This window comes from Marmota marmota, unplaced genomic scaffold (genome assembly GCF_001458135.2).
Source record: "Marmota marmota marmota unplaced genomic scaffold, marMar, whole genome shotgun sequence".
Classification (NCBI taxonomy): Eukaryota; Metazoa; Chordata; class Mammalia; order Rodentia; family Sciuridae; genus Marmota; species Marmota marmota.
In genome coordinates this window covers 6,980,889-6,994,463 of record NW_025999982.1, presented here as the reverse complement: position 1 = coordinate 6,994,463, position 13,575 = coordinate 6,980,889, and the positions used below count along the sequence as shown (strand labels likewise).

The following is a 13,575-nucleotide window of genomic DNA, read 5'->3' as shown; positions in this document are numbered from 1 at the left end:
CCGGGAGCCTTTTCGGGTCCCCGTCTGCAATGAGGGAGTTTCGCTCAAGTCCGGGGGCTCCTGCGGGGTCCCCGCGTCCTCACGGCCCTTCCCCCTCCCCCCGGGGTCCCCGGGGCTCACCTGGGGCGGGGGCCAGCCCTGCCCACCGCCCCGAGCAGCAGGAGCCGGCCAGGCGCAGGCGGCGTGGGGCGCCGGCCATGGCGGGCGCTCAGGACTGGGCCATCGCTGCCACCTGCGGAACCGCGCGCCGCGACTGAGCGGCCGGGCGGCGCCGGGGGAGGAGCCGGCGCGGGGCCGCCCCACCCGCGGGAGGGGTCGGGCGGGGTCCGCGGGCTTCGGTCCGCGCTGCCCAGGCCCTGGTCGCCCGGCGGCCCGCGGCCCGGTCCGCAAGTCCCCGGCGCTGCGCTCCCGGAGAGCGCCCTCGGGTTTAGGCAGCGCAGGAGCCCGGCCGCCAGCTCTGAGCGCCCGCGGTGCGCTTGGCCGGCTTTCAGCGACAAGAGCGGCCCGCCCCCCACCCTGGCACCCCAGCACCCCCAGGCTCCCCGGCTAAGGAGAGCCACCGCCTGCCACAACGTATTGAGGGGACCCGAAGGAAAGCAGGGTCGGGAAGCGGATGGGACTAGTCCAAGGTCACACCGCCTGGCAAATTTCTTCTAGAAAGTATATCCCCAGTGCGGCGGTGCCTAGGAAGAAAGATCGGTGCGGAGCGACCATCTCTTCCCCAAGTTCTCCCCTCATTCCCGGCTCTGTTTTCCAGGCAGGCCCAGGACAGCCAAGGTTGGGGAGCTGGGGTGCGGATTCACTTGAGCCCCGAAGCTTCGCCACTTTTCCCTGCAGCCCCAGTGCCTGCCCTTATAACCCCGGTGTAGGTGTGGTAATGTGGGATCGTGACTCTTCCCTGTCTCCCTGTTTTGTGGGGACTCTGCATTTCACCTGCATTTGTTTCTACCTCTGTCCTTAAACAGTACAGGGCAGCAGAGCTGGCACAGCGTTGATTCCCTCCTACAGCATGTAAGTGGGGAGTGCGTGCTCAGAGCGACTGGCTTATCTTCCCAAACACTCTTGAGAAATGGAGATGGAAAAGGAGGATCCCCTCATCTAAGAACATTGATGCCACTGTTGGGAACCACGGGTGTGGCAGCACCCAGCCCTGAACCTGCCATGGGGCACGTCTGCACCATTCCACAGAGAAAGGGAATTTGTGAGGATAGTTGTACTTTCGTCTACCCAGAAGTCAGTCTAACAGGTACCTTTTGGGTATTACTTAGAATTAAATTGTTCAGCTCCAAGGGAAGGACAACACCATCCCAAATAACAATGGTGTTAAAAAAAAAAAAAAAAAAAAAGGACTTTTTCGAAAAGAACGACTAGAGGTTGAGCCCAGGTTGGGAGTGGCTGCTCTCTCATCATCAGGGTTGCCAGATCTTCTAGCTTCCACTTTCTCTGGTTCAAGTCTTCTACCTAATGAGCTTCAGATCTAACCCTGGTACCCAAATTCCAGCCAGCAGGAAAGAGGAAAGGGAAAAAGATGGGTATCCTCTACCCATAAAGAGATACCCTGGAAGAAGCAGTCATCAATTCCAAGTCTGTTGGTCAGAACTTAGTCACATGGGCTCTCATGTGCGGGGGAGGCTGGGAAGTATCCTTTATTCCAGGTGGTCATGGGCACAGTTAAATATTGGGCCTTGTATTACTTTGTTGGCTTTCTGTTGCTAATATCACAGTAGCACCGACTGGATATATTTTAAGGAAAAGAGTTTTATTTTGGCTCATAATTCTGATCCAAGGTTGAGGGCCTGCATCTGGTGATGACCGTCTTGCTGGCGGAGTCCTGGTGTCTCAGATCATTACATGGCAAGAGATAGGGAGTTCTCAGTATACCTAGCCAAGACGGTTTTAATAGCAGACTCACTGCAGAGAGTCCATTAACCCATTAACCCACTAATCCAGTAATTATATGAATGGCTTAATCTGTTTATGAGGGCAGAGCCTTTATCACCTATTAAAGGTCCCATCTGGTCCCACCTCTTAATATCTCATAGTGGGAATTTAATTTCAACATGAGTTTTAGAGGGGACAAACCATATTTCAACCATAGCTCTCTATAGGAAGACCAGAAAAGAAAAAAAGGGCAATAATTTGTAAAATCTGCTACATCCGGATAGAGAGGGGGAAGAAGAGAGAGGAAGAAAAGAGAGTACTCAGAAGGAATTAGGCCCTTTCCTATATAATTATATAAATTTATCAACCTCCTAATTACATTTATTCAGCAAGTATCTATTGAACACCTGCCATGTGTACACTGAGCTAGGTCCTGGGGATACAGAGGCAATGCCATCCTTGCCTTCGGAGAGATTATGTTCTAATTCAGGAGGGAGACAATAAATGGGTAATTACAGCATTGAGTCATTTAGATTACAACTGTGATAAGCATTGTTGCGATAAGCACTTAAAAGGTCACTTTCTCTCTACCAGGGGCTTTCTCTGACTGGGAGGAACTTTTTTGTGTGTCCTGCCAGGGCAGGGCAAGCACCTCTAGGAGCATCTATCAGCTACGGATGGACAGAAGTGGAAGGACAAATACCCTAGCTCCTGGCCTCTTGGACAGACAGCTCAGAGACACTGCTGTCTCCCAGAAGTCGCTAGGTTCCTGTGGTGCTCTCCTGCTTGGAACCCCTGGTATTGCCTTCCTTCCTTGTCTGTCTCACTGTCCATCAGCAGGGGGCTAGAGCATCCTGGGGTCACCCCCCAAATAAAAGCTTCTGGGAGTGCCCAGCTGAAGACAGAGGCTGTGTGAGGGCATCTAGGACAGAGAGGCTGGTCTCTCCTTTTAACATCTGGGTCTAAGAGCCTCTGAGTTTGCCCGGATGCTGCTTCTCTCTCAGCATGTACCATCCTGGAAACTACCTGGCTCCTTTTCCCTCGACCACAGCTCTGGAGGGGGGAGGGGCAGGATGGCATATTTCAGCACAGCACAGGTTTTTCCCTAATAATAATAATAATAACAACTTCCTGGTGGCCCTGTCTCTGGAGATGATAAATGATAGCAGGTGCCCTGCCCTGTTGCATCCATGGCTATACCCTGTGGCTGTTGGAAAGTTGTGCACTGGACATTTGGGAGGATTTCTCTCCCCAGCTTGTAAGGGAAGTGGGAGTAGGTTCAAAGTCAGATTTATTTATTTATTTATTTATTTTATAACAATGTCACTGCTCTCTATCCCTCCTCACCCATTCTCCTAGCAGATTAGCTTTCTCAAACTATTATCTGACCTTCTCCCTAAAACCATCATCCATTGGCCCCATTTCCTAGGATCAAGTCTTCCAAACCCATTAGCGTCTAAGAAGCCTGTCTGGATCTGCCCCAGCTCATCTCTCCTACCTCTCCTGTCTGGGCTCCTACTCATGCTTCAAGACCCAGTTCCGATGACCCACTCTCCAGACTTTTCTTCACTCTTGCCCCTCAACAACCTGTCAGCAGCAAGAGCTCTGGAAGTCTTCCTTAAACATGGCTCTCCTCCAGGATTCCCCAATATCTGCCCACACTCAGAACCTCAGTGGAAGGGTGACCCCACTTAGAAGCTTTCCATGACACCTCCCCCTCCCCATTTCTCATAAGCCCAGCTCCTTGAATAACTACCATGAGGACACTACAGAATTATGAAATGATGGGAGCGTTATGAAGTGCTCACGATGCTGGTTAACCTCTCTGTTTCCCTGTGGACTGAGACCCTTGAGGGCAGGGCCTCATCTCTACCCACAGCACCCAGCGAGGTGCTTGGAACATAGTAGGTGCTCTTTGATTCTTGTTTCAAATAAATGGAATGGGTTGAAGCCCTTTCCACGTTCTGTCCCGTCCTCATCAGGCTGGCCTTCTTGGGGGAAGGGACACTTTCTTGTTCATCTCTGGATATCCTGTATCAGCATCAGCCCTGGCACGTGGCAGGTGATCAATCAATGTTAGTTGCAATTGAAACGTGTCAATACAAGTCTCTGATGAGTTCCCAGCACACCAGAGGTGCTCAAAAATGTATGGGAGGAAAAAACAAATGTATGGGAGAGGCCTGGGCTGGGAAAGAGGGCAGAGCATGCCCTGGACTGTTCTTTCCCCACAGTGTTTTCAAGGTGCTCAGGTCCCCTAGAGCAGAGGAAAGCATGTCCCCCACCAAGAACAGATTTGTATGGCATTCATTTGCTAAACTATATCAACGATAACAATAATGCTACAAATGAGAACAAAAGCCACTGCTTCTGGAGCCCCCAGGTGTGGCTGAGTGCTTGGTGGGCGGGCCCTCACCACTACCAAGGGCCAGCGTTGTTAGGCCCATTTCATGCTGAGAGGACTGAGGCTCAGGGATGAACAATGAGCAGACCTGGCATTTGTCCAGGTTCACCAGTCCCCAGAGCTGGTATAGATGGAAGCTCATTGGGAGCAGCTGGATCTTTGGCAGCCCAGAGGTTTGGGGCTTCCCCTCTGCCGTCCTGTCTCAGGAGCTCCTCTTCAGTGGCTCCTTCCTGTACAGCCCAGAGCTCTAGGTCCTGCCTCTTACCCTCATACCCAAGGCTTCTCCAGGTGCCCCAGGTGGGGTCCCCCCAGCTCCATCTGGTTTTCAGATGGCCTTCAGAAATAGGAACAGGAGCAACTGATGTGCACCCCTCAGGAGAGGGTGCTCTAGGCTGTATCTCTGGGGAGACAGGCCTGAGAACAGGCTGTCCACCCTCTCTGTCCTCAGCAGCAAGACCAGGGCAAGAGCAGGGCAGATCTTTTGCTTGGGAGGAGGCAGGAGAAACAGAGGAGATAAGAGAGAGGGCAGAGGAGAGGAGAGGAGAAGGATTTGCCCGAAAAAACAGGTGTCTCTTGCCCACGTAGTTCAGGCTTCTTCCCAAGCTCCATTTACTTCCCCAGATTTAACATCACATCCCTCTTCTGAATGAGAAGATAAGGAAAGAGTCATCTTGTAGCCTAGTGTCAACACATGTTTACAAACAGACCTACACACGGATCTTAGAGTCTGGGGTCTCGGGTTCAAGTTCAGTTCAGTTCCTTACTGTTCCGCGTTAACATTTGCTAAGCCTTTCTCACACTCCATACGATGGGAAGATGAACAAGGGCTAACATCTACCCAGCATTGCCTCATGCCAGACACTGTCCAAGGAGCTTTGCAAGACTTCCTAGAAACTTCCTGTACAAAGTGTGTGCATTTCTTGCCAGTGGGTTTGCTTTCAGGTTGAATTCACTGAATTTTCTTGTGTAAAGACATCACATGGGGGTCACCCCTGGATATTCTGGCAGAGATCCGTGTGTTCCTGATAGGGAGTCTTGGGGAACATTTCCTTTCTAGATGTCAGAGCTGCGGGTCTTGGATATGGCATCAAAGGTGGCCTTGGTAAAGCTGGCACAGGTGTAACTGTCATCAAGACCATACCGTTTGCTAAACTGTGTTAACAATAACTTACAAATGAAAACAATAGCTACTACTTTTTGAACCCCAACTCTGACCCACTCTGACTGTGTATGCTATGGTTTAGATATGAGGTATTCCCCAACGTTCATGTGTCAATGTAGGAGGAGAAACGATCAGATTATGAGATCTGTAACCTAATCAGTGGATTCATCCATTTGATGGATTAATAATTTGAAAGGATTTACTATTGGGGGCATGGATTGGTAAAGCAGATCTCTGGGGTATACCCTTGGGAATTATACCTGGTTCCCCTGGAATCTTTCCCCACCTGCCTCTCCCCGATTTCTGGTTTTCCTCCATCATGCCCTTCTGCCATGTTGCTCTGCCCCACCTTGAGCCCAGAGCAATGGACTTGGTCAGCCATGGACTGAACCTCTGAAACTGTGAGTTCAAAGTAAATTTTTCCTCCTCTAAGTTGTTCTGGTCAGGTATTTTGGTCACAGCGATGAAAACCTAACTAGTGTATTGTGTTATTTCATTTAATGCTCGCCAGCACCCTTGCCACAGTCTGGCTGGGCACAAATGCCGCAGTCTGGCTGGGCACACAATCACGAGCCACCACACAGCTTGTAGATTCAAACAGCAACTCTTTATTCCCGAACTCACACCAGCCGTCTCTGCCCAAATCCACCTTCACTGGGCTTCTATCTCCCAAAAAATATACTGTCTGAATCCCGTGAGAACTCAAGGGGAACTCAGGCAGCAGGATATGCCCTATTCCCAGCAGGAATAATCTTAAACCTTAAACCTGGAACCTAAACCGGGAACGCCCTAATCCGCCTTGGTCCTTGAGCAAGGTCACCTACATTCAATGTCACTGCAACATGGGGTACGCTGGCAAGGAAATTGTCGTACCTACTTGGCTAATGGCTCCCAGCACACCCTCACCCCAGTTACCACCAGATACAGTGAAGTTCAGCTGCTGGGAGAAGGTAGAGATGGCAGCTGCTGCCCAGGAATCCAGTCTCTGCAGGAGAGCTTGGCTGCTGCAGCTTCTGCGGACAGAGTGTATCCCAGGAGGATGTCCCTGCGGGCGAGGACTCCACCCCTCTGCCTCCTGCTTCTCTCCTCAGAGAAGAATGATCCTTGCCTTCTGCCACCTGACCCAGAGCTCCTGGGAGTGACACTGGGTTGTGAAATAGGATCATTTTTATTCCAATTTGACAAGTGAGGATGCTGAGGACCAGAGCAGTTAGGAAATGAGCCCATGATGGCCCGAGAGAGCCCACAAGAGGCTGGATGGAGACCCACCTGACCCTGTCCACGGACTCCATGGCCCACGCTGACTGCCTCACAGGAGGGTTTGCCAATCAGAAAGCCCCTGCCCAGAACTGGGCACAAGTTCATCTCAGTAAGTGGCAGCCTTAGCACTACTGTGCCACCCTCTGTCTTCCTCGCTGTGGGTGCACCAGCTGTGCCAGGTCTCCGCAAGGCTGATGCCCAGGCTCCCTGGCACAGTACCCATTTCCCACCCAGGTGGTCACTGCCAGATCCTGTAGGTCTACAGGGGAGGAGTCCTGCCAGACCAAGGGCCCTTCTCCAGCGAGGCGCCCTACCCCTCTTGTTCTCCCCATTCACAGAGCCAGCTGAGCTCAGCAGGTGCTGGGTCCCATCCAGCTCCGGGCAGTCAGAGGGAAAGATTTACTGCCTCTTGAGCTACAGTGATTATTGCTCTCCTGGGTGGATGCAGCACACTGTATTTCCAAAGTGTCACAGCATCATTTTCTAACGGACTCCTCTGTTGAGAAAGGTCAATGGGATCACACCCACTTTACAGGGAGGGACACTGAGTTCCACAAGCATCTGGGGATTTGCTTAAGGTCCCTTAGGAAAATGCTGGCAGGGTTTGAGCAACTCTGGACCAAAGGAGAGGAAAAAGTGAAGTGGGAACAGTGGAGCTCCTCTCCCTCCTCCACAGGAGGACCCCAGCCAGCAGCAAGCAGGGTTCCCTTATTCTCTTCCAGGAGGATTAGTGTCAGGAGTGGGGAGAAGGTGAGGGGAAGTCCAACAGAGGATGGGTCAGGGGAGAGGGACTTGGCCCCAGTCACTGAGCCAGAAAGCATCCATCAGGGAGGATGGTAGGTTACCCTGAGAATGTTCTCTTTTCTCCCTTTAGACAAGAACGTACAGCAGAGCTGGCTGCAAGCTCTGCAAATCTGGGCACACAGCATAGTTTAGTTTCCTGGGGCAGCTGTAACAAATATCAAAAACGGAGTGGCTTTACAACAGACGTTGAATGTTCTGGAGGATAGAGGTCTGCCATCAGGTGTTGGCAGCATTGGTTCCTTCTAGAACTGTAAGGGAGAATCTGCTCCAGGTCTCTCTCCTAGTTTCTAGTAGCCTCAGGCATTCCTTGGTTTGTGGATAGCATTCTTCTTGCATCTTCATGTTCTTGTTCCTCTGTGCATGTCTCTCTGTGCCCAAATAGCCCTTCAAATAAGAATACCAGTCAGATTAGGGCCCATCCTAATGACCTCACTTTGACTTGATTATCTCTGTAAAGATCCTATTTCCAAATCAGATCACAGTCTGACATTCTGGAAGTTAGGACTTCATATCTTTTTGGAGGGACTCAACTAGATCCATAAAACACCGAGGTCACATTTCCCAGTCTTCCCTGATGTTGAGTGTGGAGGGAAGTAATGTAGCCACCTCCAGGCCTGGCCCATGAAGCCTCCCAGCTCTGCACTCTCACTCCGTCTCCCTCAGTGGAGAGGACAGTGGAGCCACAAGACAGAAGGAGCCTGGGTCCCTGAATGGCTGTGTGGAGCAGAGCCTCCTAGAGACCCACATTGGATCAGAGAGTGTTAAGTCACTGAGATTTGAAGGATGTTTGTCACTGTGGTTTGCCTACTTTGACAAACACAACTGGCATGTACCTCTGAGCCTACCTATGGGCGAGGCTAGATAGTCCAGGTGGAGGGCTTCTGAAGTCCCTCTGTGTAGAGAATGGGGCTCCTCACTCCGTCTCCTCCTCCCTGCCCCCTTACCTTTGTCCATGGACCACAGCATCAGAAAGGGGATTTGAGGTCTCTGTTACTGTGGGACCTGGGAGTAGGGAGCAGACTCAATGGTTCCTGTCCACCTAGCCCCTCTCTTTCTCCACCCCCAGTGTTCCCCACCTGTTTGCCTTTTTCTCTGGAAAGAAGATGGGGAGCTGAGGAGGGGGTGGTTACAACAGCCTGTACTGCCCCTTCGCAGAATTAGAGCTCTTATGGGTAAGAGAAAATGTGCCAAATCTCACACATTCGGAAATCAAATGAAAAAGAAGTGTCACATGGGGCCTTCTCATTGTAGCCTTTCAGCACCTCCGTCATGGCTGAGAAACCCACTGTGACCAAAATGAGAAACGAAACCAACGTCAACCTGAGTCTAAAATAAGATGTTTCTTCAGACCAACGTGCATTAACTGGCCCACCCGCAGTTTCCCTCCTTGTAGTGAGTGTCCCTCAGACCAGCCTGGAGAGGAAACAGGGCCCATGGGGACACTGGAATTTTCTTTGAAAATAATATCTCTAGCACCAGGGTTGGAGATACTGTCGCCACTTTTCAGGAACCAAGGATGACCTTTAAGGCTGAGTAAAGGTCACTGTAAAACTTCGTCAGGGTCCCTCAGGTCACAGAAAGGAGACTCCCAGGGCAGGCAGAACCCCTGGCAACAAGCTGACTCTGATCTCTGAGCCTCCTGGTCTCAGGCAACCAGGACAAATTGCCTCCCCGGGACAAATCCCCTATAAAATGTATTTGATAACCCACGGCCTCCCTTTTCCTAAATAAAACAAATGCAAAACAAAAGACTGGAAGGTGTCTGGGCCACCTCCTCTCAGCCAGTGGCACCACCACCACGCCTTGAGTTCCTGAGTGTGAGTTTAGTGGTCATCACGCCTGGGTCATCCAGCTGGCATTAGCTGTGGTCCTCTAGGACTGGACTGGCAGATGTCTTGGACAACTTCACAGAATCACAGCCCATAAGTTTCCATTCCCATCTTCCTTCATTTCTCTTAGTCCTGTTTGACTTGGGTAATGCATCAGAATTTGAGGCTGGCCTGTGGCCAGAAGAGAGCTCAGGTCTTCCCTGTTACTTTCTAGACCTGGTCTCAAGTGGATGTGTGGCTCTGCTCAGTAGGGTCATTTTGCAAGGACCTCAGCTCAAGAGTCCCTTCCTTCTCTGTTCTAAAAATCCTCACTCCCAATGGACCCAACGATGCTCTGCTTTCTGGCTCATTTGCCAAACGAGATGGCAAACAAAGCTAATGAAAAGCTTAGCAGCACCTAATGGCTCAGATGTCCATCCCCCACCATCTAGGAGCTTTCAGGGGAGGCTCCTCAGGGGAGGGGGCTCACAGAAGGAATTCCAAACATGGCAGTTTTGTGATAGGCAAAATGCAAACACCTCTATGAGAAGTCAGCAGAAGCTGGTGAAGCCAGGGCTACTGAGGGGGCTGGAGGACCCCAGGACCCTGAGGCCATGAGACCAGGGGGAAGCTTTGTCACACAGCTGTGACGGGGTCTTGGCTGTGCTCAACACCAAGGGGGAAGCCCCAGAGCCAGGGGAGGCAAATCTAAGGTGAGGAATGACTTCCCAATCCAGAACCAGGTCGCCAGGTCAGGGCCTGAAGATCTAGTTCTGGAAGATCCACTTCCTCTCCCTGCCCACCAAGGAATTTCAGATCATTGACATTTTCCTGAGTCAAGGTTCTGAAGATCTTACTGCGCAAAAGCAGACTGAGCCGGCTAGGAGACCAGGTTCAAGTTCATTGTCACACTGGGGACTTGTGGTGATGAATGGCCCAAGAAGGTACCCAGGGCCATCTGCAGGACAACAGTCTTGCCTTGCTCTCCATTACTCTGGTGAGGCTGGACTAGTGAAGGACAAACGCAGAAAGTTCCATATGGACCCATGCATGGTGACACAATGGTGGAGCTCCGTGCTAATGTACCTCATGCCTGACACTCTGGCCATTGCCCAGGAAGCTGCTACTGCTGGCAGGTCTTGATGACAGTCACACCTGTGCCAGCTTCGCCAAGGCCACCTTTGATGCCATATCCAAGACCCGCAGCTCTGACGTCTGGAAAGGAAATGTTCCCTAAGTCTCTCTATCAGGAACCCACTGACCTCTGCCAGAATATCCAGGGGTGACCGCCGTGTGATGTCTTTACACAAGAAAACTCAGCGATTCAACCTGAAAGCAAACCCACAGACAAGAAATGCACACACACTGTACCAGAAGTTTCTAAGGAGTAAACTCTCTTGCAGGCTCCCTACAACCTCATGGCTTAGGGGCAAAGCCCTGGCCAGGGTGCTGGGAGAACTGAGTGCTCATCCTGGATCTTCTGCTATTTGCCTGTCCAAGGCAGATCACCTTAACTTTCTGAGTCTCACTTTTTTTCATCTATATAATACCCCTACTATTGCCTACTTGCAGAACTGTTGTGAAATCCAATGGGGTAATACCTGCAAAAGGGCTCTGAAAACTACCAAATGCCATCTAGAGCTGACCTAGGGAAATCTTCATGGTCGTACCCACAGTGTCCTCCACTGTCACACATCTGTATCCTTCTTCCCAGTGGTCACCCTCCTATGTCCTGAACTTCAGTCAAACAGAACTCTGTCATGGTTTAAATTTGACCTGCTGTTCCTCTTCCTAGGTTGTTCTTATCTCTTATTTGGGGCAAACCCCACCCATCTTTCATGGCTCAGCCTAAATGCTACTTTCTCCAAAGATCTTCCTTAAGAAAAGTTAAGTCTGCCTACTTGTGCTCCCATAGCACCTCACCTTTAGGGCAGTGACCACTTTCTGACTTACATGGCTATCTGTGTGCAGAGCTGATGTGGTCTGCTATACTACATGCCTGAGGGTAGGGCCCGTGCCTTGGCCACTCTTACGTCTCTCCTAAGGATCGGTACAGAGTTTATGTTGTGCAAGACACACACGACACTATCACATTTGGTAGCAATGAATTGGAGCGGACCTCAGGAGGTGATTGATGTCTTTGGAGCCCAGAGGCAGAAGATGAGTGGCTAGGCTCCAGGGATCAGGTCTATAAACATCCTTTTGACAGAAAAGCCCAACTTCAAAGCCTAGCAATTTTAGATTATATTTGCATTGGAAGCTTTTAAAGTAGCAAAACTTTAGATTTATGTCTTCATGAACAGATGTGGAAGGGAAAATCAATTCCTCATAGGATTGGCTTATTTGTTTTTTATCGCAGTGCTAAATATTATGCACCAAGTGACAAATTAATACATAAATTGACCTAGAGACATCTACATCACAGGGTGGATGATGAGAATGGAGTGGGTAGTGGCCTGAGCTCCCCAGGGCTGACTGAGCAATGCTGCTCATTGTGTGTCAGTCAAGTTCATTTCCCAGAAAGATGCTGGGGGGGTGAAGCCTACTCTAAGTGTTAAAGGGGCCCAGACCTTTCCCCCAAAGAGGGAAATGCTCACATACTTCATTGAGGGGGACACGTGGCTTGTAGGTTTGGTAGTGCCACCTTGCAACATTGGATGTTCCAAGGCTGTTGAGAAAGACTTAGCAGCACCTGGTCCCTACCACCCATGCCCTCTGCTTTCTCCAGAGAGCAGGTCCCTCCTCTGGAGCTAGGAGGAGAATGGAGAAGGCCAGCTCTGAGAGAGAAGCCCTGTGGAGCTGGGGACTACTGACTCTCCCCTGTTGTTGCTCCTGGGGAGAATCAAATGAGCAAATGGGGAGTGGGAACAGGACCTTTTTCTTTGTCAGTCCCACCCCCCAGGAGACTCAGAGCAGAGCTGGTGGCCCCGTAGCCCAGCAAGAAAAGGTACTGCTCATTGCTAGCTGTCCCAAGGCCCACAGTTCCCCCAGTAGAGGAGGGACCTGAGGGGATCTCGGGATCTGGAACCCACCAGGGAGTGCCACAGCTGCTGCTGGCGGCCGAGACTGGCGCCGGCTTTCGGAGAAAACAGACCAGGCAGAAAGAGCAAGTCTATTCTGTAAAAAAAAAAAAAAAAAAAAAAAAAAAATTCCATAAACGTGGAAAAAAACTAAAAGTGACTGTTTTCCCAGGAGAGGGGATGACACATAATAGACAAAGCTTCTGGTTGTAGTCTAGCTAAATGCCAAACAGCTAGTTTTCAGCTCTGGGGAGAGAAAGGAGAAAGGGAGAGATAAGGAGAGGGAGGGAGAGAGAGCGTGGGGGGAAGAGAAGGGAAAAGCCGAGAGGGGGAGGGAGGGAAGGGAGGAGAGAGGGGGGCAGATGGGCAGGGAGAGGGACAGAAGAACATTTTCTATTTGTCTGCCAAGTTCTCTTTCAGGTTTTATCATGATGGGACACCGGATGTCCTTTACTGGGGACAATAGAAGAGGAACAATAGAAAAGGGAGGGCTTGCATAATCAGGAAGGCATATATTGAAACCACAAATGACAGATGTCCTTATCCCTCAGACGCAGGTTGAAAACCCCAGTCACATGTCAGAAGAGACTGGGGTTCCCGTGACAGGGAGACCCATGGATTCCTCAGCTGGGAGACTGGAAATGAGCCCTCACATTCATAATCACCATCTCCAAGAAGCCGTGAAGATGCCAGGAAATTAGAGATGCTCGCATTGAATATTTGCATCAGGTCAAATGAGGATTTTGCCTGGAAATAGAGAGGGGGTGCTTTAATTAATCAGTCTCATCCTCAGAAGAATGAGAGGAGCCAGCGCACCATGTGCAAGACGAGGAGGCATTTCCCTGCCGCCTGAGGACACCTGTTCAATTAAAACTGCTTATAAAGAAACAACTGTAACTCTGTTACCCTGCCACTTGCCAGGTTTCCAAGCAGGCTGATCTTGCAAGCCCTGGAGAGAGGGGACCAACTGTGAGCCCCGCGTTCCCTGGCTGCTTTGGGGTAGAGTGGAATGGGTTGGGGTAATCGTCTGCAAACCAACAGCTTTTATAAGGAAGAGTATCAATTCAGGGTACGCTGAGAACATCCTCGTTTTGCCAGCTTTACCTCAAAGTTTATATTCACCTCAGAAGGCTATAGTCTATCAAGATTTGAGTGTTCAAAGGCTCCGGAGTCCCTTTTGCAGTCAAAGCCAGGAGCTAGAAGGTAGCAGCTATGGTGTTAGTGAGCTTTTGCTTTCTT

General features: G+C 50.7%; 1 protein-coding gene across 1 annotated transcript in view; it reads right to left on the bottom strand.

Annotated features, from left to right (window-relative positions):
- Glp1r (glucagon like peptide 1 receptor) overlaps positions 1–214 on the bottom strand; it is a 32,460-nt gene extending 32,246 nt beyond the window's left edge. Inside the window, 2 exon segments of the mRNA XM_048805238.1 lie at positions 124–164; positions 167–214. Coding sequence (XP_048661195.1) covers positions 124–164; positions 167–199 — 74 coding nt within the window. The 5' untranslated portion in view covers positions 200–214.
- Between the last annotated feature and the right edge of the window lie 13,361 nt (positions 215–13,575).